Genomic DNA, 17,399 nt, shown 5'->3' with positions numbered 1-17,399 from the left:
AAATTTTCTTTACATTATTGAGGACATCTTTCCTAGCTTTCGGTTATCTCCTTTTTAAGGTAACCGAAATGTGCTCCTTTGGCCCAGCCTGAAAATCATTAATTTAGAAAAACATAAATATACACTAGCTTTAAGAATTAGAAGTGAAAGTAATGGGATTTGGATTACGTGTAATATCGCTTTTGTGATAAGCTATCTGAGTACAATAAATTTTAATTGTGCCAATATTGGGAGGGAAAAAGAAAACCAACCCAGAGCGAACATCAGGTTTCTGATGACTAGAAACAGTAAGACGACACTTTCTTGGAATGAAAGACGGCGCTTGCGCTCAGACTCAGTGGGCGCCCGCCCTCCTGCTTTTTCTCCAGCCGCCGTTTCCTCCGCCTTTCGCGCTCTAGCCACCAGGGAAGCCCAGCCTATGGGAAGCTAGGCCCTGATTGGCTCCTTTGAAAGTCTACGGGCTACCTGATTGGTGGATCCAGAACCCTTTAGCGCGGTGAGTTTGAAACCGCTCGCACTTCTCTTCAAAGCTGGCGCTTGGAAGTTAGGGGAGAGCGCCGCTGACGTGGTAGCCGCCGCTGCTTTCGCCGGGGGATAATAAGCCGGGTAGAGTTGCCGGGGTCAGGGTCATGCCTATGGGGCGTCGGCTCGGCAGGGCCGGCGTCGACTTGCGGGCCTCGGAGGGGGAGTATTACGGAACCGGGTGATAATTAGGCGGCTGGGGTCTGGGCAGCTGGTGTCTGCGTGCGGCCAGGCCGGGCCTTCACCTGGGGTCCGGGGCCTGGGCGTGGGAGCGACGCCGGCCGGCTCTAGCCGGAGGCTTGTGGGAGCCCAGCCCCGGCGGGGTTACTCCGGCAGGGCTGAGGTTGCCCTGGCCTTGGAGTTGCAGTCTGGGGTCACGCGGGTGGCTGAGGAGGCTCTCGGGTCCTGATTGAAGCCAAATCCGTGCTTTGGTTGGACGACACCGAGCGCTTGCGGAGTGCCAGGCTCGGCCCTCGGCCCAGCAGCTCCCGTCCGTCCGCGGTGCGTCCTGCCCACGCTTCCGGGGGTGGAAAGCAAGACCGCACCTGGGCCAGGTACCCGCTCCCGTTCCCAATCACAGGCTGTCCCGGAAAACCGATCGGATGAACTACCTTGTGGGCCTTCTCTGGCTTGCAGAGCTGTGCTCATGATCCTAGCCCTCCTAGAGCTTTTTTTTTTTTTTTCCTTCTAGAGCTTTTAAGAGCACTTAGCCAAGGCATAGAACACTAGAGAACTTGGATTTTTTATTGTTGTTGTCGTCGTCGTTTTTATTTTATGCTTGGTGGTGGTTACATCCTATGGAATTGGCAAAAAGTGGAAATCTAAGAAATGCCGAGAGTTAGAAACGTGTGTTTTTAAATCCTTTAATCAATTTTTATTTAATACTAAAGTTACCAATATTCAGATCTTGCTTCCTCTAAAGACCTGGAGGTCTCTGGGTGGATTAATCCGTTGGTATTTTACGTCCTGCCACGGGTAGTAAGTACATGGGGGCATTCAAGAGGTATGCTGAGGCCGCATCCTTCATTTAAAATAGTTACAACCAGGAAAGGGTGGAAGAGTAAGCTTTGAAATTGGGTTGTTTTTCAGTTATTTGTTTAAAGTGAGCTCAGCAATTTCATTGTGCTTTAGGCATATTACATCTGGATATTGAGGAAAAGATAATTATCCTAATCATCCACTGTCATTTGTAAAATTAACCATTTTTAAGATGGCCAGGGTAGTGCAATTTTGTTCATTTAAAAAGATTTATCTCTACTTATTTCTGGAATGATTTTGAAGAAGAATGTGAGAAACACAACTTTAAGGGTCAATATAACCTCAGGCTCAGTGACCTTTATATATGGTTTCATCGGTGATGTATTATGAAATGATGCTTTGGGCTGCTGGAGCTATTGTTTCATTGCAAACTTACCAGCCAAGACTTACAGGAAGTCTTGAGTATCTGGTTGTCATTTCAGCTCTTTTTTTTTTCACCATTCTTTGTGATTCAAGTATATGGTTTTTTGCTTTGTTCATGACATTTGTGTGGGGTACAATTAGATTTTATGTGTGGAATTGCACTTTTTCTTTTAGAGTGCTTAGTGTGATCTTTCCTACCTTACAAGAAGTACCTTGAAACTTTTTGTTATGTTTGTGTTATGGGACTGCTGACAACAGGAGAAAGTTTAAAACTGTCACTTGAGCAAGTTGAAACACTTTTGCTGCTTTAAACCCTATAATGGGTAAGCAGTGTGACCACATTTTAGCTCCCTACTCATGTCTTAAAAAAATTTTTTTTAAATTATCTTCATAAAAATATAAACCCGTACAAATTCATTCAAATAACCTTGTTAAAATATTTGGGTATAACTCTGGCACACACTGGTGCTCCGTAGAAGTGTTACATAAAGAGAACATCTGGGATTTGTTTGGGAAGAATAGGTAAGTCCATGTGTGAATTTGAGGGTGGGAGAGTCTTTGAGTGCTTTCCCTTCTAACTACTGTTTTAATATAATAGCTAATATTCATGGAAAATTAATACTGCACTAGGCACTGTGGGAAATGCTTTACTTATAGTATCTCATTAATAATGTAAGAGCGCACTTTGAGTTAGTGACATGTAATCAAATCAGCTTTTCCTCTCATTTTAGGATCTATCATACCCATTGATTAACTATGGAAGACTATACCAAAATAGAGAAAATTGGAGAAGGTGAGTGGTTTTAATAATATAAAAGGATTTTTAAAAAATGATTTAATGATGCTGTAACATCCTTGACATGAAGACATGTAAATATTCATTAAAATCCAATCTTTGGGACTTCCCTGGTGGCGCAGTGGTTAAGAATCCACCTGCCAATTCAGGGGACACCGGTTCGAGCCCTGGTCTGGGATGATCCCACATGCCGTGGAGCAATTAAGCCCGTAGCGCCACAACTACTGAGCCTGCGCTCTAGAGCCTGCGAGCCGCAACCACTGAAGTCCGTGTGCCTAGAGCCCGTGCTCTGCAGCAAGAGAAGCCACTGCAATGAGAAGCCCACGCACTGCAACGAAGAGTAGCCCCTGCTCGCCCCAACTAGAGAGGAAGCCTGTGCACAGCAATGAAGACCCAATGCAGCCAAAAATTAAAAAATCAATTAACTAATTAATTTGTAAAAATCCAATCTTTCAGGTACATCTAACAGTATATTAGTGCATTAATACATATGTTCTTTACATAATAAAACACAAAAATGTTCACATTTCAAGAGAATTGAAATTATTCTGACATGTCTCCCTAACAGCCCTCTTCCAATAATCTTACATCCTTCTAATACTAAATGCTTAAAGCAGTATTTGTATTTTGAAAACACTATTGGTATCTTGTAGGTGTGTTGGGAAGGATGTTAGGGCAGTGGAATTATGTGCTTTACTTCTAAATACTTCTGCATATATACTCTGAAGTTCTAGTCAGGGTCATGCATTTCATTTGGTGGTTAATGTCTCCTGATTTAGAATTGTCCCCCTAACTTTCCCCCTTTGACATTGAGTTTTTGACAGCCCAAGTCATTTCTTAAATATATCCAGACTTCTCTTATTTCAGTTATTACAAAGTTGTTCTCTGGTTTCTTCTGAATAACAAAAATCTGAGTGTTGTTACATTAGTCTTGGAACTCCTTCCTGTCTTAAGGAAATGTCTTTTTAGATTGTAGAGAACATAGCTATATCCATGATGTGGAACCTTAACTGGCATTTAGTAGGCCCTCTGTAAACATTTGTTGATCAAAGGTTTTTCTCTTTACCATTCAGTCTCCATAACTTGTCTATATCGAACATTTAAAAAATTTATAATGCTTAGTTCATTTCAGAGCGCATACCTTGTATGTCACAAATAATTTTTGGTAATTAACCAGTGGAATCACTGTGCTCTGTTTAACTAGAGCTCTATTCCAGTAGTTCACTGAGGAATGATATGGTTCAAAAAGAGTCAGAAGAGAGACATAGAGCACTTGTGATGTCTAAAACTCAATTCAGTACATATCAAGGAACTTAACTGGTGGCACAGTGATTAAGACTCTGCGCTCCCAAGGCGGGGGGCCCGGGTTCGATCCCTGCTCAGGGAACTAGATCACACATGCATGACTCAACTGAGAGTTTGCAAGCCACAACTAAGGAGCCCGTGTGCTGCAACTAAGGAACTAGCAAGCTAAAACTAAGACCCAGCGCAACCAAATAAATAAATAAATATATTTTTTTAAATGCATATCTAGGGCTTCCCTGGTGGCGCAGTGGTTGAGAGTCCGCCTGCCAATGCAGGGGACACCGGTTCGTGCCCCGATCCAGGAAGATCCCACATGCCGCGGAGTGGCCGGGCCCGTGAGCCATGGCCGCTGAGCCTGCGCGTCCGGAGCCTGTGCTCCGCAACGGGAGAGGCCACAACAGCGAGAGGCCCACGTACTGCAAAAAAAAAAAAAAAAAAAACCAGTTCTGAATTTATCATTAACAGTTTATTTGACTATATTATGCAAATGACTGATCTTCCTGAGTGGGATCCACTCCAGGATCCCTGTCAATGTCCATATTGACATTGTTGCTCATTATCTGAAGCCCACATATCAGAATCAGTGTTCTCAACTTCCAAATGGATGTGAGGCTTTCTGCTATATAGTAGATAATATGAGCTTGAATAGATCAAATGTTTAATAAAATATTTTATCCTCATTCTTTTCTAGATGAGGATTGTTGACTATATATTTGAAATGTATGAAGCACTCTATATGAAGTTTTCTGAAAGTGTCACAGTGACTCCTGTTAGTAATATTTCCTGAGCCCAAATCTTTATACTGTATTTTATGCCTACCTTGTTGCCAGGTAGGATATTTGACAGGGGATACATTCCAATCTGCAAACGATCCTTTTTCTTTAAAATGTGCTGGAAAATTACTGGTAATTTAAATGTATGGGAAACCTGTGATGACTATATGAATTCTCTAAACTACAGACATGATAGGTTTTAGTTACCTTCAGTGTTGTTTTGGAAGTGATGAGGGTATAATTTTGACTAAGATGCTTCCCATCTGGCCACAGCAGACATTTCTCTCATGTGACACCTTATGGGATTCAATCATTTTAAAAATCTTTTAGTTTGTGGAGGTTGTCACATAGCAGACACTTTGTCTATTACAGGTACCTATGGAGTTGTGTATAAGGGTAGACACAAAACTACAGGTCAAGTGGTAGCCATGAAGAAAATCAGACTAGAAAGTGAAGAGGAAGGAGTTCCTAGTACTGCAATTCGGGAAATATCTCTATTAAAAGAACTTCGTCATCCAAATATAGTCAGGTATGGTGTAATATCTGAATTTGAATCATTTTCTGCATACTATTTCAAATGTGAATTTCATTATGGAAACTTATATTTGCTTAATTTCTGGTCTAACCTTGCTGAGCTGACTAGAACCCTGCTATTTTTGTTCATTGAGAATGCTGGGCATAGAAAAAAAGAGGCTGGTAAAGCAGGAACAGAGTTAGAGGAGCTTGGTGATAAAGATTAGTAGTGGGGGCTGGAAAATCAGGGTAAACTGGTCAAGGGAGAAGAGGAAGTCCTTTTCACAGAGCTCTGACACCACTCCCACTCTAAGAGCTCTGATCCTTAAAGACTCCTCCTTAATCAGAGACCTGAGACAGGTAGATAGGTCAGATGAAGAAAAAGTTTTTCTTTCCAAGTATTTGGACTGGCATCTTTCCAAATTAGGATTTAACTGCATTTTTCTGGGGCTAGAGATAGTGAGCAACTAGTAAGGTCAGATACTACTCTAAGGTTTGTTTCTATTTACCTCAATGGAAAGACAAGCTCTGAGCAACAAGCAGTCAACCTAGAAACGTTCTTCTGGAGTAGAAGCCGCTTGCCAGTTAGAGCCTAATATAATATGATTAATTTTCAATTGCTGCCCTGAGGTTCCTTTCTCAAATTCTAGTTTAGTGCTATGGTTTTCACAACTAGGGAAGCTACCACCTCTTCTTTCCCAAAACAGTATAGTAAAATTTCTTATGGCCCTACTTTTTGTAACAGCGACTGTGAAATGTATAGAAATAGTTTTGTTTTGTGAGAGGTCAAAAATGTTAGAGTTTTAAATTTTCATATAATTATTTTATTCTTCAGTCTTCAAGATGTGCTTATGCAGGATTCCAGGTTATATCTCATCTTTGAATTCCTTTCCATGGATCTCAAGAAATACTTGGATTCTATCCCTCCTGGTCAGTTCATGGATCCTTCACTTGTTAAGGTAAGAATCTTACCAAATTTTATTAGTATTTTTCCACTGTGAATGTAAAGTGTTTACTCTGTAGAAGTCCCTGTGTTTCATGAAAATGTGCTTGGAAAATGTTAGAGAGTAGAACAAGAAGAAAATAGTATTTCGTTTTCTCCCACACAGTTAGTCTATGGGTTAGGTTGTTAATGGTTACCCATTTTATTACTAGATAGTGCTTCTAGTTGTAAAGTGAAAAGTAGTGCCTGAGATAACATAAAAGTAATAAGTACATATTACATTGTTGGAAGCTAAGATATTCTGGTCTTTATTTGGCAGTCAGGTACGTGTAAAACAAAGTAGCAAAAGCCTGGGGCAGGGTGATGGTGGCAGGCGGTTTCATTTTATTCTGGTTTTGAATATATTTTGGTTAATTTATTTTAGACATTAAATTTCATTCAAATTTTAAATGTGTAATTATCCTTACACCATCTCTACCAAACCCCTCAGTCTTTATTGGAGTATAATTGCTTTACAATGGTGTGTTAGTTTCTGCTGTATAACAAAGTGAATCAGCTATACTTATACATATATCCCCATATCTCCTCCCTCTTGCGTCTCTCTCCCACCCTCCCTATCCTACCCCTCTAGGTGGTCACAAAGCATGGAGCTGATCTCCCTGTGTAGCCATTGTTTTATTAGTAATCTTAGATATACTCATATGTCAACTTTGTATGTTTATATATATATATACTGTTTTTATAAAAATGGGTTTATATATATATTTTTATATATATATATGCATTACTTTCCCTTTTTCTGTGTAAAACATTATTCGACCATAGGTCTACCTGTCTTTCTATTTTTTTTTTTTTTTTTTTACTCAGAAACATTATTTTTGACATCCATCTATATCTTAACGTAACTGTAATGAGTATTCCTTGTAATATCACCTCGTAGGGAAATCCCCACTATCATTTTTTCTTCAATTCCATTTTGTTCAAGATGTCTTCCTAATTTTTGATACAGTTATGTAAACCAGTTCCACACTGGTGGACATTGAAATTGTTTTCCAAGTTGGTGATTCATGCCCTTATGATCAGTGCTGCAGTGAATATCTTTATATCTTCATATATATCTTTATAGGATGGATTCTCACAGGTGGAATCAATGGGTTGAAGATGTTTATTTACACTTAAAATCTTGATAGAGAGTGCCATTTGCCCTCTAAAAAATTAGAGCAATATACTCTTAAACATCATGGTGTGTATTTTCCTTTAATACCTCACTATAGAAACTTGTTTTTATCAATCTTTTTGATAATATTCTATTATGTGAAAAAGACTAATATCATTTTGCATGTCATTTAACCTTTTTTCGCTTCTTAGCCATTTTATAAACAGCCTATATGTATTCTTCACTGATGATCCTGTTAGGATATTTTTTCACTGGTTTCTAAGAGCCTCTTATCGGTAACATGTTGATAATAGTTCTTTTATTCCTTTTTTTGGTCTTTTGATTTGTTAATGGAGTATACCGTTAGTAATTTTTATAATTTAATAATCTTATACATGACTTTTGGACTTTGAGATTTTTTTTATGTCTTATTTAAGTCTTCCTCACTCAAAGATCACATGTATTAGAACAATACATGACAATGTTTTTCTAGTAGATTACCCGCACCCCCTACTTTTGTCTTAAATTCTAGATGGATCAAAGGTTTATTTTGGTGTAAGAACGAGGGTTCTTAATTTTTTTCCAAATGGCTAGCCAGTTGTTCCAACTGATTGATTTTATGTATTTTATAATTTTGAACTTTATAAGTCAGTACTGTAACTATGTATATTTTCTATTTCTGTAATATCCATGTTGCTTCAAATGTTAATTACATTGTCTTGGCAACAAGTATCTTATAAAACACTTCTCTGAACTTACCAAACAGCATTTTGCAATAATTGTATCTCTTTAAATACACAGTCATAATATTCTCTTTGTTGTTTCTTTTGGAGTCTGTGACCAATGTCTCCAAAGAGGAAATGAATATGTAAAGATAAAAGGCTGAAATGGAAAAGACTAACCTTATTCAAGGTAGAAATAGAGTTGCTATAATTATATAAAACAAAAGTTTAAGAAAATTTCTATATAGAAAACCAACTTATGACTTAAGAATTAGGGACCAGGGCTTCCCTGGTGGCGCAGTGGTTGAGAGTCCGCCTGCCGATGCAGGGGACATGGGTTCGTGCCCCGGTCCGGGAGGATCCCGCATGCCGCGGAGCAGCGAGGCCAGTGAGCCATGGCCGCTGAGCCTGCATGTCCGGAGCCTGTGCTCCGCAACGGGAGAGACCACAACAGTGAGAGGCCCGCGTACTGGGAAAAAAAAAAAAGAATTAGGGACCAAAATAACTAAAAGAAGAATAAGTGAGTTCATAAAGATGTGCCCATAAAGTGAATATCTTTGTCATAGGTATACAAACATGGTACCTTATAGAAATGGGCTTCCCACTCCCAAATACTTCCTGTTAGTCTCAAATGGCCTGAGAACTTTTTTGGTAAATTGTTTATTTCTCCGCATTATAATTTCTTATGTCTTTGAAAGAAAGCCACCAAGATTATTTAGAAAATCGTTAAATGGTATGGTTAAGTTTCTAACTTATGGTTCCTTCTTCCAGAGTTATTTGTACCAAATCCTACAAGGGATTGTGTTTTGTCACTCTAGAAGAGTTCTACACAGAGACTTAAAACCTCAAAATCTATTGATTGATGATAAAGGAACCATTAAACTGGCAGATTTTGGCCTTGCCAGAGCTTTTGGAATACCTATTAGAGTATATACACATGAGGTATGTTTTTTGGTGCTTTTGTTAAGTGTGATTGCTGGATTGTTTTCTATATTCTTTAAGTCAAGAAAGAAATACTCAGTCAGAAAGATTTCCACTCTGTGCCAGTATCAGTTTATTGCCTCTGTGCTCCAAAGTCATCCTTCATTGCCTGCTATGTGAAAATGTATCTGGAACCTTTTGAGTATTTTTCTTTTGCCAGTTGCTATGATGTTACGCTTTGACAGTAGGGGTTGCTGGAGAGGCATTACAGGAAGGAGTCATTATTCTTACTAGTCAATCTCTGAATCTTCCAATCCTCTGTTATAGTTACTAATCCTTTACAGTAAACTTTCCCCATTCAAATTACCATGAGATTTCTGTCTCTTGATTGGATCCTCTCTTCAAACAATAAGATTGGTTAAAAGACAGATTTTGTTGCTTAAATGCTACTGTTTCAGATGCATTTAGAAGCCTCTAAATATAACCAAGTTTTGTCTGTGTTATACTGATGACTTGGTATTTTGTTTGCTATTTCTGGAGGGAAAGAGAATGTTGACTTACATAGTTAAGGATTATTGGGAAACCTTGTCTTCTGTGGAGTTGTCTAACCTTCTGCCCAAAGACTTCCTCCAGATCAAAACTTAATGACTGGGCTTCCCTGGTGGCACCGTGGTTGAGAGTCAGCCTCCTGATGCAGGGGACACGGGTTCGTGCCCAGGTCCGGGAGGATCCCACATGCCGCTGAGCGGCTGGGCCCGTGAGCCAAGGCCGCTGAGCCTGTGCGTCCAGAGCCTGTGTTCCGCAACAGGAGAGGCCACAACAGTGAGAGGCCTGCGTACCGCAAAAAAAAAAAAAAAAAAAAAAAAAAAAAACTTAATGACAGTGCTGATCTGGTCAGATGTCTTGGCTTCTTTTAATTATTCCTTTTTATCATTTTTCCCTTGGCTCTATAAATAAAGATTATTTGGTATCCATTGGCTTAAACATATGCCACTGACCTCCAATGTGATAAATTAGATATGCTAAAATAGTAGATTGGTGCTAGACCACTAATAAACTGCTGTTTGACTTAGTTGTGATTTTAGCATGTAATCAGAACATGAACTTGTACAGTGTCAACCCCAAATCCATTATCATTGGGCTTTTTTTTTTTTTTTGTAAGTGAAGGCTATCTTGACTATTTTGATCCTCACATTTTAATGATTTGAAAAGACTTGGTATGCTTTTTTCTTTTCCCCCCTAATGAATATAACTTAGAAATACTTCATTATTTATCTAACATTTAGTATTGTGTATAGTTAATTGACTTTTAAACACTATTATCAGAGGCAGTCAAGCAGCATTCTAAAGGACAGTCCTAATGAACTAGAAATGTTTACATTTAGGTAATTTAATGTGCCACATTTATTCCAAGTAAGATATTTTCTTTGTAATAGGTAGTAACACTCTGGTATAGATCTCCAGAAGTATTGCTGGGGTCAGCTCGCTACTCAACTCCAGTTGACATTTGGAGTATAGGTACCATATTTGCTGAATTAGCAACTAAGAAACCACTTTTCCATGGGGATTCAGAAATTGATCAACTCTTCAGAATTTTCAGGTATTTTTGTTTTATACTTGAGCTACTAAGAACTTTTAAATTAACATGTATATAACAAGAGTTATGTTTATACTTTAACCATAAGTTTTTGTTTTGCTGTGACTTTTTAGAGCTTTGGGTACTCCCAATAATGAAGTGTGGCCAGAAGTGGAATCTTTACAGGACTATAAGAATACATTTCCTAAGTGGAAACCAGGAAGCTTAGCATCCCATGTCAAAAACTTGGATGAGAATGGCTTGGATCTGCTCTCGGTAAGGAATGCCCTTTATATTGACTTTAACTCTATGTATGATTCTGAATGTACTTAATTCTTTCTTTCACGTAGGAAATAGGAAGAAAACCACCGTATACTGAGCCAGGCACATAACTATTATGTCTGTTATGTTTATTGCTGAAGCGAGCACATTACTAGCTCCATTTTAAATACGAAAGATGCTAGTGGTTTTGAGAGGAGGATTTGGCATCTGTTCACTTTTTTATATCTATAAATTTATTTATTTGGCTGTGTTGGGTCTTCGTTGCTGTGTGCGGGCTTTCTTTAGTTGTGGCGAGCGGGCTCTACTCTTTGTTGCGGTGTGCGGGCTTCTCATTGTGGTGGATTCTCTTGTTGCAGAGCACGGGCTCTAGGCGCACGGGCTTCAGTAGTTGTGGCTCACGAGCTCTAGAGTGCAGGCTCAGTAGTTGTGGCACACGGGCTTAGTTGTTCCACGGCATGTGGGATCTTCCCGGACCAGGGCTCGAACCCGTGTCCCCTAAATTGGTAGGCGGATTCTTAACCACTGCGCCACCAGAGAAGCCCTTGTTCACTTGTTTTTAATCTGACAGGTAGCTGTAGGTACTCTGAAGGAGAGGATGAGGTTAATAAACCTTTAGGTTGCGGACTTGGAGTGGCCTTCCTCTCCAGCTTTTTTGTCTCAGTATTTATTTTGGGGTTTTTTTGTTTGTTTTTTTTTGTGGTATGCGGGCCCCTCACTGTTGTGGCCTCTCCTGTTGCGGAGCACAGGCTCTGGACGCACAGGCCCAGCAGCCATGGCTCACAGGCCCAGCCGCTCCGCGGCATGTGGGATCTTCCCGGACCGGGGCACGAACCCGTGTCCCCTGCATCGGCAGGCAGACTCTCAACCACTGCGCCACCGGGGAAGCCCTTGTCTCAATATTTATTGCTTTTTAGTTTAGACACAGTCGTTTTAGTTTTTAAAGTCTTTACTGCATGAATTCCCATTTCTCATTTTGCCTCGTTTCCACATCAGACAGGTTAGCAGAAGGACGAATGTAGTTCTTAAAACCTTTCCACTCTGTTACGTTGCTGTTCCCAACTAAACAGTTGTGTTCTTTAAAAACAAGACCAAAAAAAATTTGTTAGGATAAAAAATTGTCCTAGACCTGCCTCAGGAAATTTGTTTTAGAACAGTATTTAAATACTGGGATTTTCTTTTCATTTCTTTTTAAACTTATTTTTTAATTTATTTTTATTTATTATTTGGCTGCATTGTGTCTTCGTTGCTGCATGCGGGCTTTCTCTAGTTGCGGTGAGCGGGAGTTACTTTTCATTGCGGTGTGCGGGCTTCTCATTGGCGGTGGCTTCTCTTGTTGCACAGCACGGGCTCTAGGCGCACGGGCTTCAGTAGCTGTGGTGCACAGGCTCAGTAGTTGTGGCTCTCGGGCTGTAGAGCGCAGGCTCAGTAGTTGTGGGACACGGGCTTAGTTGCTCCGCGGCATGTGGGATCTTCCCGGACCAGGGATTGAACCTGTGTCCCCTGCATTGGCAGGCAGATTCTTAGCCACTGCACCACCAGGGAAGTCCAATACTGGGATTTTAGAAGGGACTAGTTTTTATGAATCTCAAGTAATGTGATTGCAAAAAAAAAAAAAAAAAAAAAAAAAAGATTTTGACAGGTTACTAAACAAAGGGAAAAATCTACTGCTATATCATCATACACATGTTCTAACTGATCTTTGGGCCCCTTCACAGTTTGTAAATCATGCCACCACATTCAGCTTAGAGTTCCCACATGCTTACAAGTGCAGTCCAAGATCCTTTACTGCCACTCAGATAGTTTGTACATTAATATTGATGATATGATGTAAAAGGCCTTCTGTATTCCTGGCCCAGTCTGTCTTTTTAACTTCCGTGATTCTTGAACGTGAAGAATTTCACTTTAGTTAATGAAATGAAGATCATACTGTCAATCATGGTTCCTTAGTCTAGCCAGTATTGACGCCTCGGACCAGCTCATTCTTTGCTGCTGGAGGCTGTCCTGTACATTGTAAGGTATTTAACAGCATCCCAGTTCTCTGTTCCATAGATGTGCCATTAACACATTCCTCCCAGTTGCCTCCACACGTTGCCACACGTCCCCTGAGGGGCAGGGTCTCACCAAGTTGACAGTCACTGCTGTAAATCATAAGTCAGTCTTGGTTTCAAATTTCAGCTTGATCACTCTTAAACTCCATGAACTTGGGCAGGTTCCTTAACCTCTTTGAGCCTCAAAGTTCTTATTTGTAAAGTGGGACTAATTCCTACCTTTTTTGTGTGAGGATTAAGTAACATGAAACGTACAAAGCACTTAATAGAGTGCCAGCTATAAAATAAGAGCTCAGATGGTAACTAGATAGTAAAAGTATCTCTGGGTCTGCTTACTGATTTAGTTTTCTTTAAGATTAATAATATTTCTTCAAGATAAATTTTAACTTTATTCAGCCTTTTCTTTTAATGTGTAAATAAACTTTAATACTAGGTTGTCTGACCATAATTCATTTAGTGACTCATTTAAACTATGTTTATAACACATTGCACTCTGGTTTTGTTTTTATTTGGAACTTGCTGGAAGCTACATTAGAAACCTCTATAGTTAATTGCCACCACTTCAGGAATGCTGTAAATAACTCAGAGGGCCATTTAATTCTCAAAGTAAATATAATTAACTAGATAATCTTTCTTAAATTTATGCCTTGGTTTTAAAGGTATCTGAATGCTTGTGTCTTAAACCATAATTTATAGCAAAAAGAGGTTATCAAGATATCTCTGATTTAAGGAATAGATTATTTAGAGCTGGGGGTGAAGTAAGACATTTATGTGGTTTGGTATGAAACTAACAGAAATGTTCATTTAGTAGTTTTTCATTAAAATTATTAGCTTATGGCTTATTGGTAGAAAAGTAAGGCTTTTTGGAGATTTTTTTAAATGGTTTATTTCTTAAATAACCTTTTAAAAAATCTTTTTCCTCCCACAGAAAATGTTAGTCTATGATCCTGCCAAACGAATTTCTGGCAAAATCGCACTGAATCATCCATACTTTAATGATTTGGACAATCAAATTAAGAAGATGTAGCTTTCTGACAGAGTTTCCATGTGTTGTGTCAAGAACAGATAGCTGTATTTTTACTGTTAACTGTTTTTGTCTTGTGTATTTTTCTTTTCTTTGTTGTAAAATTTAAGCTGTGTCTCATCTTCTGATTTCAAAAGTGTAACTTAAAAATGTAAATACTGTTCTATATGAATTTAAATATAATAATTCTGTATATGTTTGTAGATCCCACCGTAACAACTATTTGTTACTATAATAAAACTATATAAATCTAGTATTGATGTCAGGAATTGGGAAAAATTTGAGTTAGCTTAAATCATCTAAAATCCTACAGCAGTCTGCTTTTCCTGTAGTTGGAAATACTAAACTTTAGGAAAGTGTGCTAAGTTGAAAATTCATAATGCTTTGAAGTATTTTTATGCTCTGAATGTTTAAATTTTCTTGTCAGTTTCTTGCCATGTGGTAACTCTACAACCTGCCCAAAGATGAATATTTTTCTACTGGTATTTCAATTCGTGACCTAAATGTTTAGGCATTCAGATGAGAAAACTATCCAGATTTGAGAACTGATGCTTAATTTAGAGAGGTTTTTAGTAACTTATAAAACTAACATTAGCGTATGCCAAAGTTTGCTAAGTTTTACAGTCAGAGATTAAGGGCTGTCCACAGCAGGGAAGAACAGTTTAGAAAATTTATGAGCTTTCCTATTTTTAGGTAGGTTATGAAAGTTATTTTGAAAGTCTGAGTGAATTCTTGTGCCGTGGTCAGAGGTAATAACTATACGAAGGAATTGCTTATCTTGGCTTTCAAGCCTGACTTTAAAACTCGGTTTGTAAATTTTGACATAGTTTAGTTTATTAGCAGCCTTCTTAGAAGGTTCTAATGTAAAATTATTTAGCTAAAATCACTAGCTTTGGGAATTGTTTAATTAATAATGCTGCTCATTGTGACTTTTACCCGTAAGCAGGCTAATTTATTTGTTATAGCCAAGAGAAATGTCTCTGAAAATAGTTTTATCATTTTTAGTGTACATCTATGCATTGTCTGCCCATATACTCTATTTTTCCTTCTGGTTACCTATGGCTAGAATGGGCATTCTTGTGTGACTGATCCAGTTGATTGAACATGTAATGGGTGATCTACCTAATCTTGTTGTCTTAGAATTTTTGCACTTGAGGAGAAAGGATGGGTCACTTTCTTTGGCAACAGGGCTTATAAGTTGAGAGGTTTAGTGGCCTTGTTCTAGGTCCTTTGGTGGAAGCCAGCCTGCAGTAAGGGAATGCAGAGCTTGGAAATCATTTGAGGTCATAACTGTGGGGAGATTTCATGGCGGGAATTTGTTACCTGAAAGGTCACACCAAAGATTTAATTAAGATGGTGAAATGGTGTATCTACAGAATTGTGTTTTCTTACCTATGAAGGGAAGTATTGAAGTGAGTCTACTTTTCAAATTGTGCATTGCAGCCCTTTAGCGGTTCAGGATCAGCATTGATCAATGATACCCTTCCCCCCGCCCTCACCCCCGCAACTATCGGTGTGTCTTATATAGTTATTTCTTGGTATTTTTGTTTCAATACTATATAGATGCCCTGGTGTCACCAATGTTTGGGGCCTTGTGGACTTGGCAGAAGCAGCAGCATCCTCACTGCTATAGTTCCATGCAGTCTAATTGTTTGAAAAGTCAGTAAGTCATCCATTGAGAACCTACTTAGGGGACCAGGGAAATGAGATGGTAGAACACTGCCAACAGTTGCTGTAATGAGTGACCTCCTTTCCATCCTGCTCCAGCTATCTGTGTAGTCCCGAGTAGAGTGCTTACGTCAGCTTCACTGACTGGGTGAAGAGCTACTGAATTGGGTCCTCATCTCATGCGTATTTTTACATTGGCTTGTGCTATGGTGCTCTGATTAATTTTAAAGTGGATCTTTTCCCTGAGCCAATAGTTCTTGTATTTGTTGTCTGCTAGAAACACCTGAGGCCAATTCTGGTCCTACCCTGAACAATTCTGAAATTGAAAATTTGTCTCTTTTCAAAATTTCCCCAAGGTGATTCTGATGTAGCCAGTTATCACCAGTTGGTGGTGAGTTTAACAACTTTGGACCGACATTTAGTTTTAGTTGTCTTAAAACTTCATGTCGTCTTGCATTATCTTTAACTTGTTCTATTTCTGTTTCAGGCTGTACTCTTTAGTGAGGGGAGAAGGTTGTATATTTCATCACCAATGGAAGACTTCTGTATACTATGACAATTGCTCTATCTTCTCATTGTCCGTAGGCTTTAGAGAAGGGTTTTTGTTGTTGCTGTTAAAGTTAAAATATATAGGCAGTAATGGTGCAAAGAAGGCAATACATAATTTGTAGTAAAATCTTACTAATTTATATGTGGACATGGCATATGTGAATTAAATGTTTGAAAAAAATGATAGTGTTTTAGAGTTAATAAAAGGTCTTTTGGGGACTTGGATTAACATACTAAAATTATTTTTAATTAATAAACAATGATTTTTAAAGTGCTTAAGGAGACTTGAAAGTTCTACTAGGTGGAATACACTTCCACTTTAGTGCCTTTAGCAAACTAGTTCATAATAGGTCAACTTCAGTTCCACCCCTTTTAAATGTTGCCATATTCAAACTGAAGTCAGTGAGGTTCCATAGGACCCTAGGATCATTTTGCATTTTGTGGACAGAGTAGAGAAAATTAAAGATGTTTGTGGGCTATGGAGTTAAGAGAGTAGTGGGCATTGTTTAAATAAGTCTGGGACAAGATGGATAGAGTATTGAATGATTAAAGGGAAAGTGAGGGATGGAGGGATAAAGGGTGAAAGTCCCTGAAGAGTGAGGTACTTCCGACCTAAAAATAGCATCTAGTAGAAGGCTCAGGTGGGATATTAATGGTACTGACAGGGATTGTAACTTTAGACCCTTTGGAGAAAGGAGTGAAGTTTAATGAAGTATTTGGAAGCAAGACTAGACGTTTTTAGTCCCATGCTGTCATGTAAATATCAAGTTTCTAAGATGCCTTAAAAGCTTCAGAAGAGGTGCATTGAGAGTCATAGACTTGTTGAGGAGGAAAAAAGGTATCCCAATACCAGCATTCCTTAGAATGCTGAATTAGGGTCTCCTGGAGAGCTTGTTAAGAGATTTCTGGACCATCCCCAGAGTGTGATTCAGTACATGCTGCATAGCCACGAATATAACTTCTTAACAAGTTCCCAGGTGATGTTGCTGATGATCCGGGGACCACACTTTGAGAATCACTGCCTGGGTAGTTCTCAGAAGTCTAGAGAACTGAACAGAAACCTAGCTATTTGGTCAGCTTATTTGCAGAGGAAGCACAGAAGTGCAGAAGGAGAAACTGGCCTAGAGCCAGGCATACATTTAGAGGTCGAACTGGAATTCGAACCTAAATCTTCCATTGTCATTGAGAATTGAGAAGAGT

The 17,399-nt window shown here is 39.0% G+C and overlaps 1 protein-coding gene across 3 annotated transcripts; it reads left to right on the top strand.

Moving 5' to 3' along the window:
• The first annotated feature begins 428 nt into the window (after nucleotides 1-428).
• CDK1 (cyclin dependent kinase 1) lies at nucleotides 429-16,471 on the top strand. Of its 3 annotated transcripts, none has more exons than XM_067025556.1 (8): nucleotides 429-496; nucleotides 2,655-2,716; nucleotides 5,170-5,326; nucleotides 6,146-6,269; nucleotides 8,903-9,073; nucleotides 10,489-10,652; nucleotides 10,763-10,904; nucleotides 13,887-16,372. In XM_067025556.1, exons 2-8 carry the CDS (start codon nucleotides 2,680-2,682, stop codon nucleotides 13,983-13,985), a joined length of 894 nt encoding a protein of 297 aa, XP_066881657.1. In that variant the 5' UTR covers nucleotides 429-496; nucleotides 2,655-2,679; the 3' UTR covers nucleotides 13,986-16,372. The 3 variants fall into 3 exon arrangements, with proteins under 3 accessions (XP_066881657.1, XP_058911078.1, XP_058911079.1); XM_059055095.2 differs by lacking the exon at nucleotides 429-496 and adding an exon at nucleotides 515-606 and having other exon boundaries at nucleotides 13,887-16,471; XM_059055096.2 differs by lacking the exon at nucleotides 429-496 and adding an exon at nucleotides 1,002-1,076.
• The last annotated feature ends 928 nt before the right edge of the window (nucleotides 16,472-17,399 follow it).

Source organism: Kogia breviceps, chromosome 2 (genome assembly GCF_026419965.1).
Source record: "Kogia breviceps isolate mKogBre1 chromosome 2, mKogBre1 haplotype 1, whole genome shotgun sequence".
Lineage (NCBI taxonomy): Eukaryota > Metazoa > Chordata > Mammalia > Artiodactyla > Physeteridae > Kogia > Kogia breviceps.
Note: the sequence above shows the minus strand (reverse complement) of the source record. Positions and strands in the feature narration are given on the sequence as shown.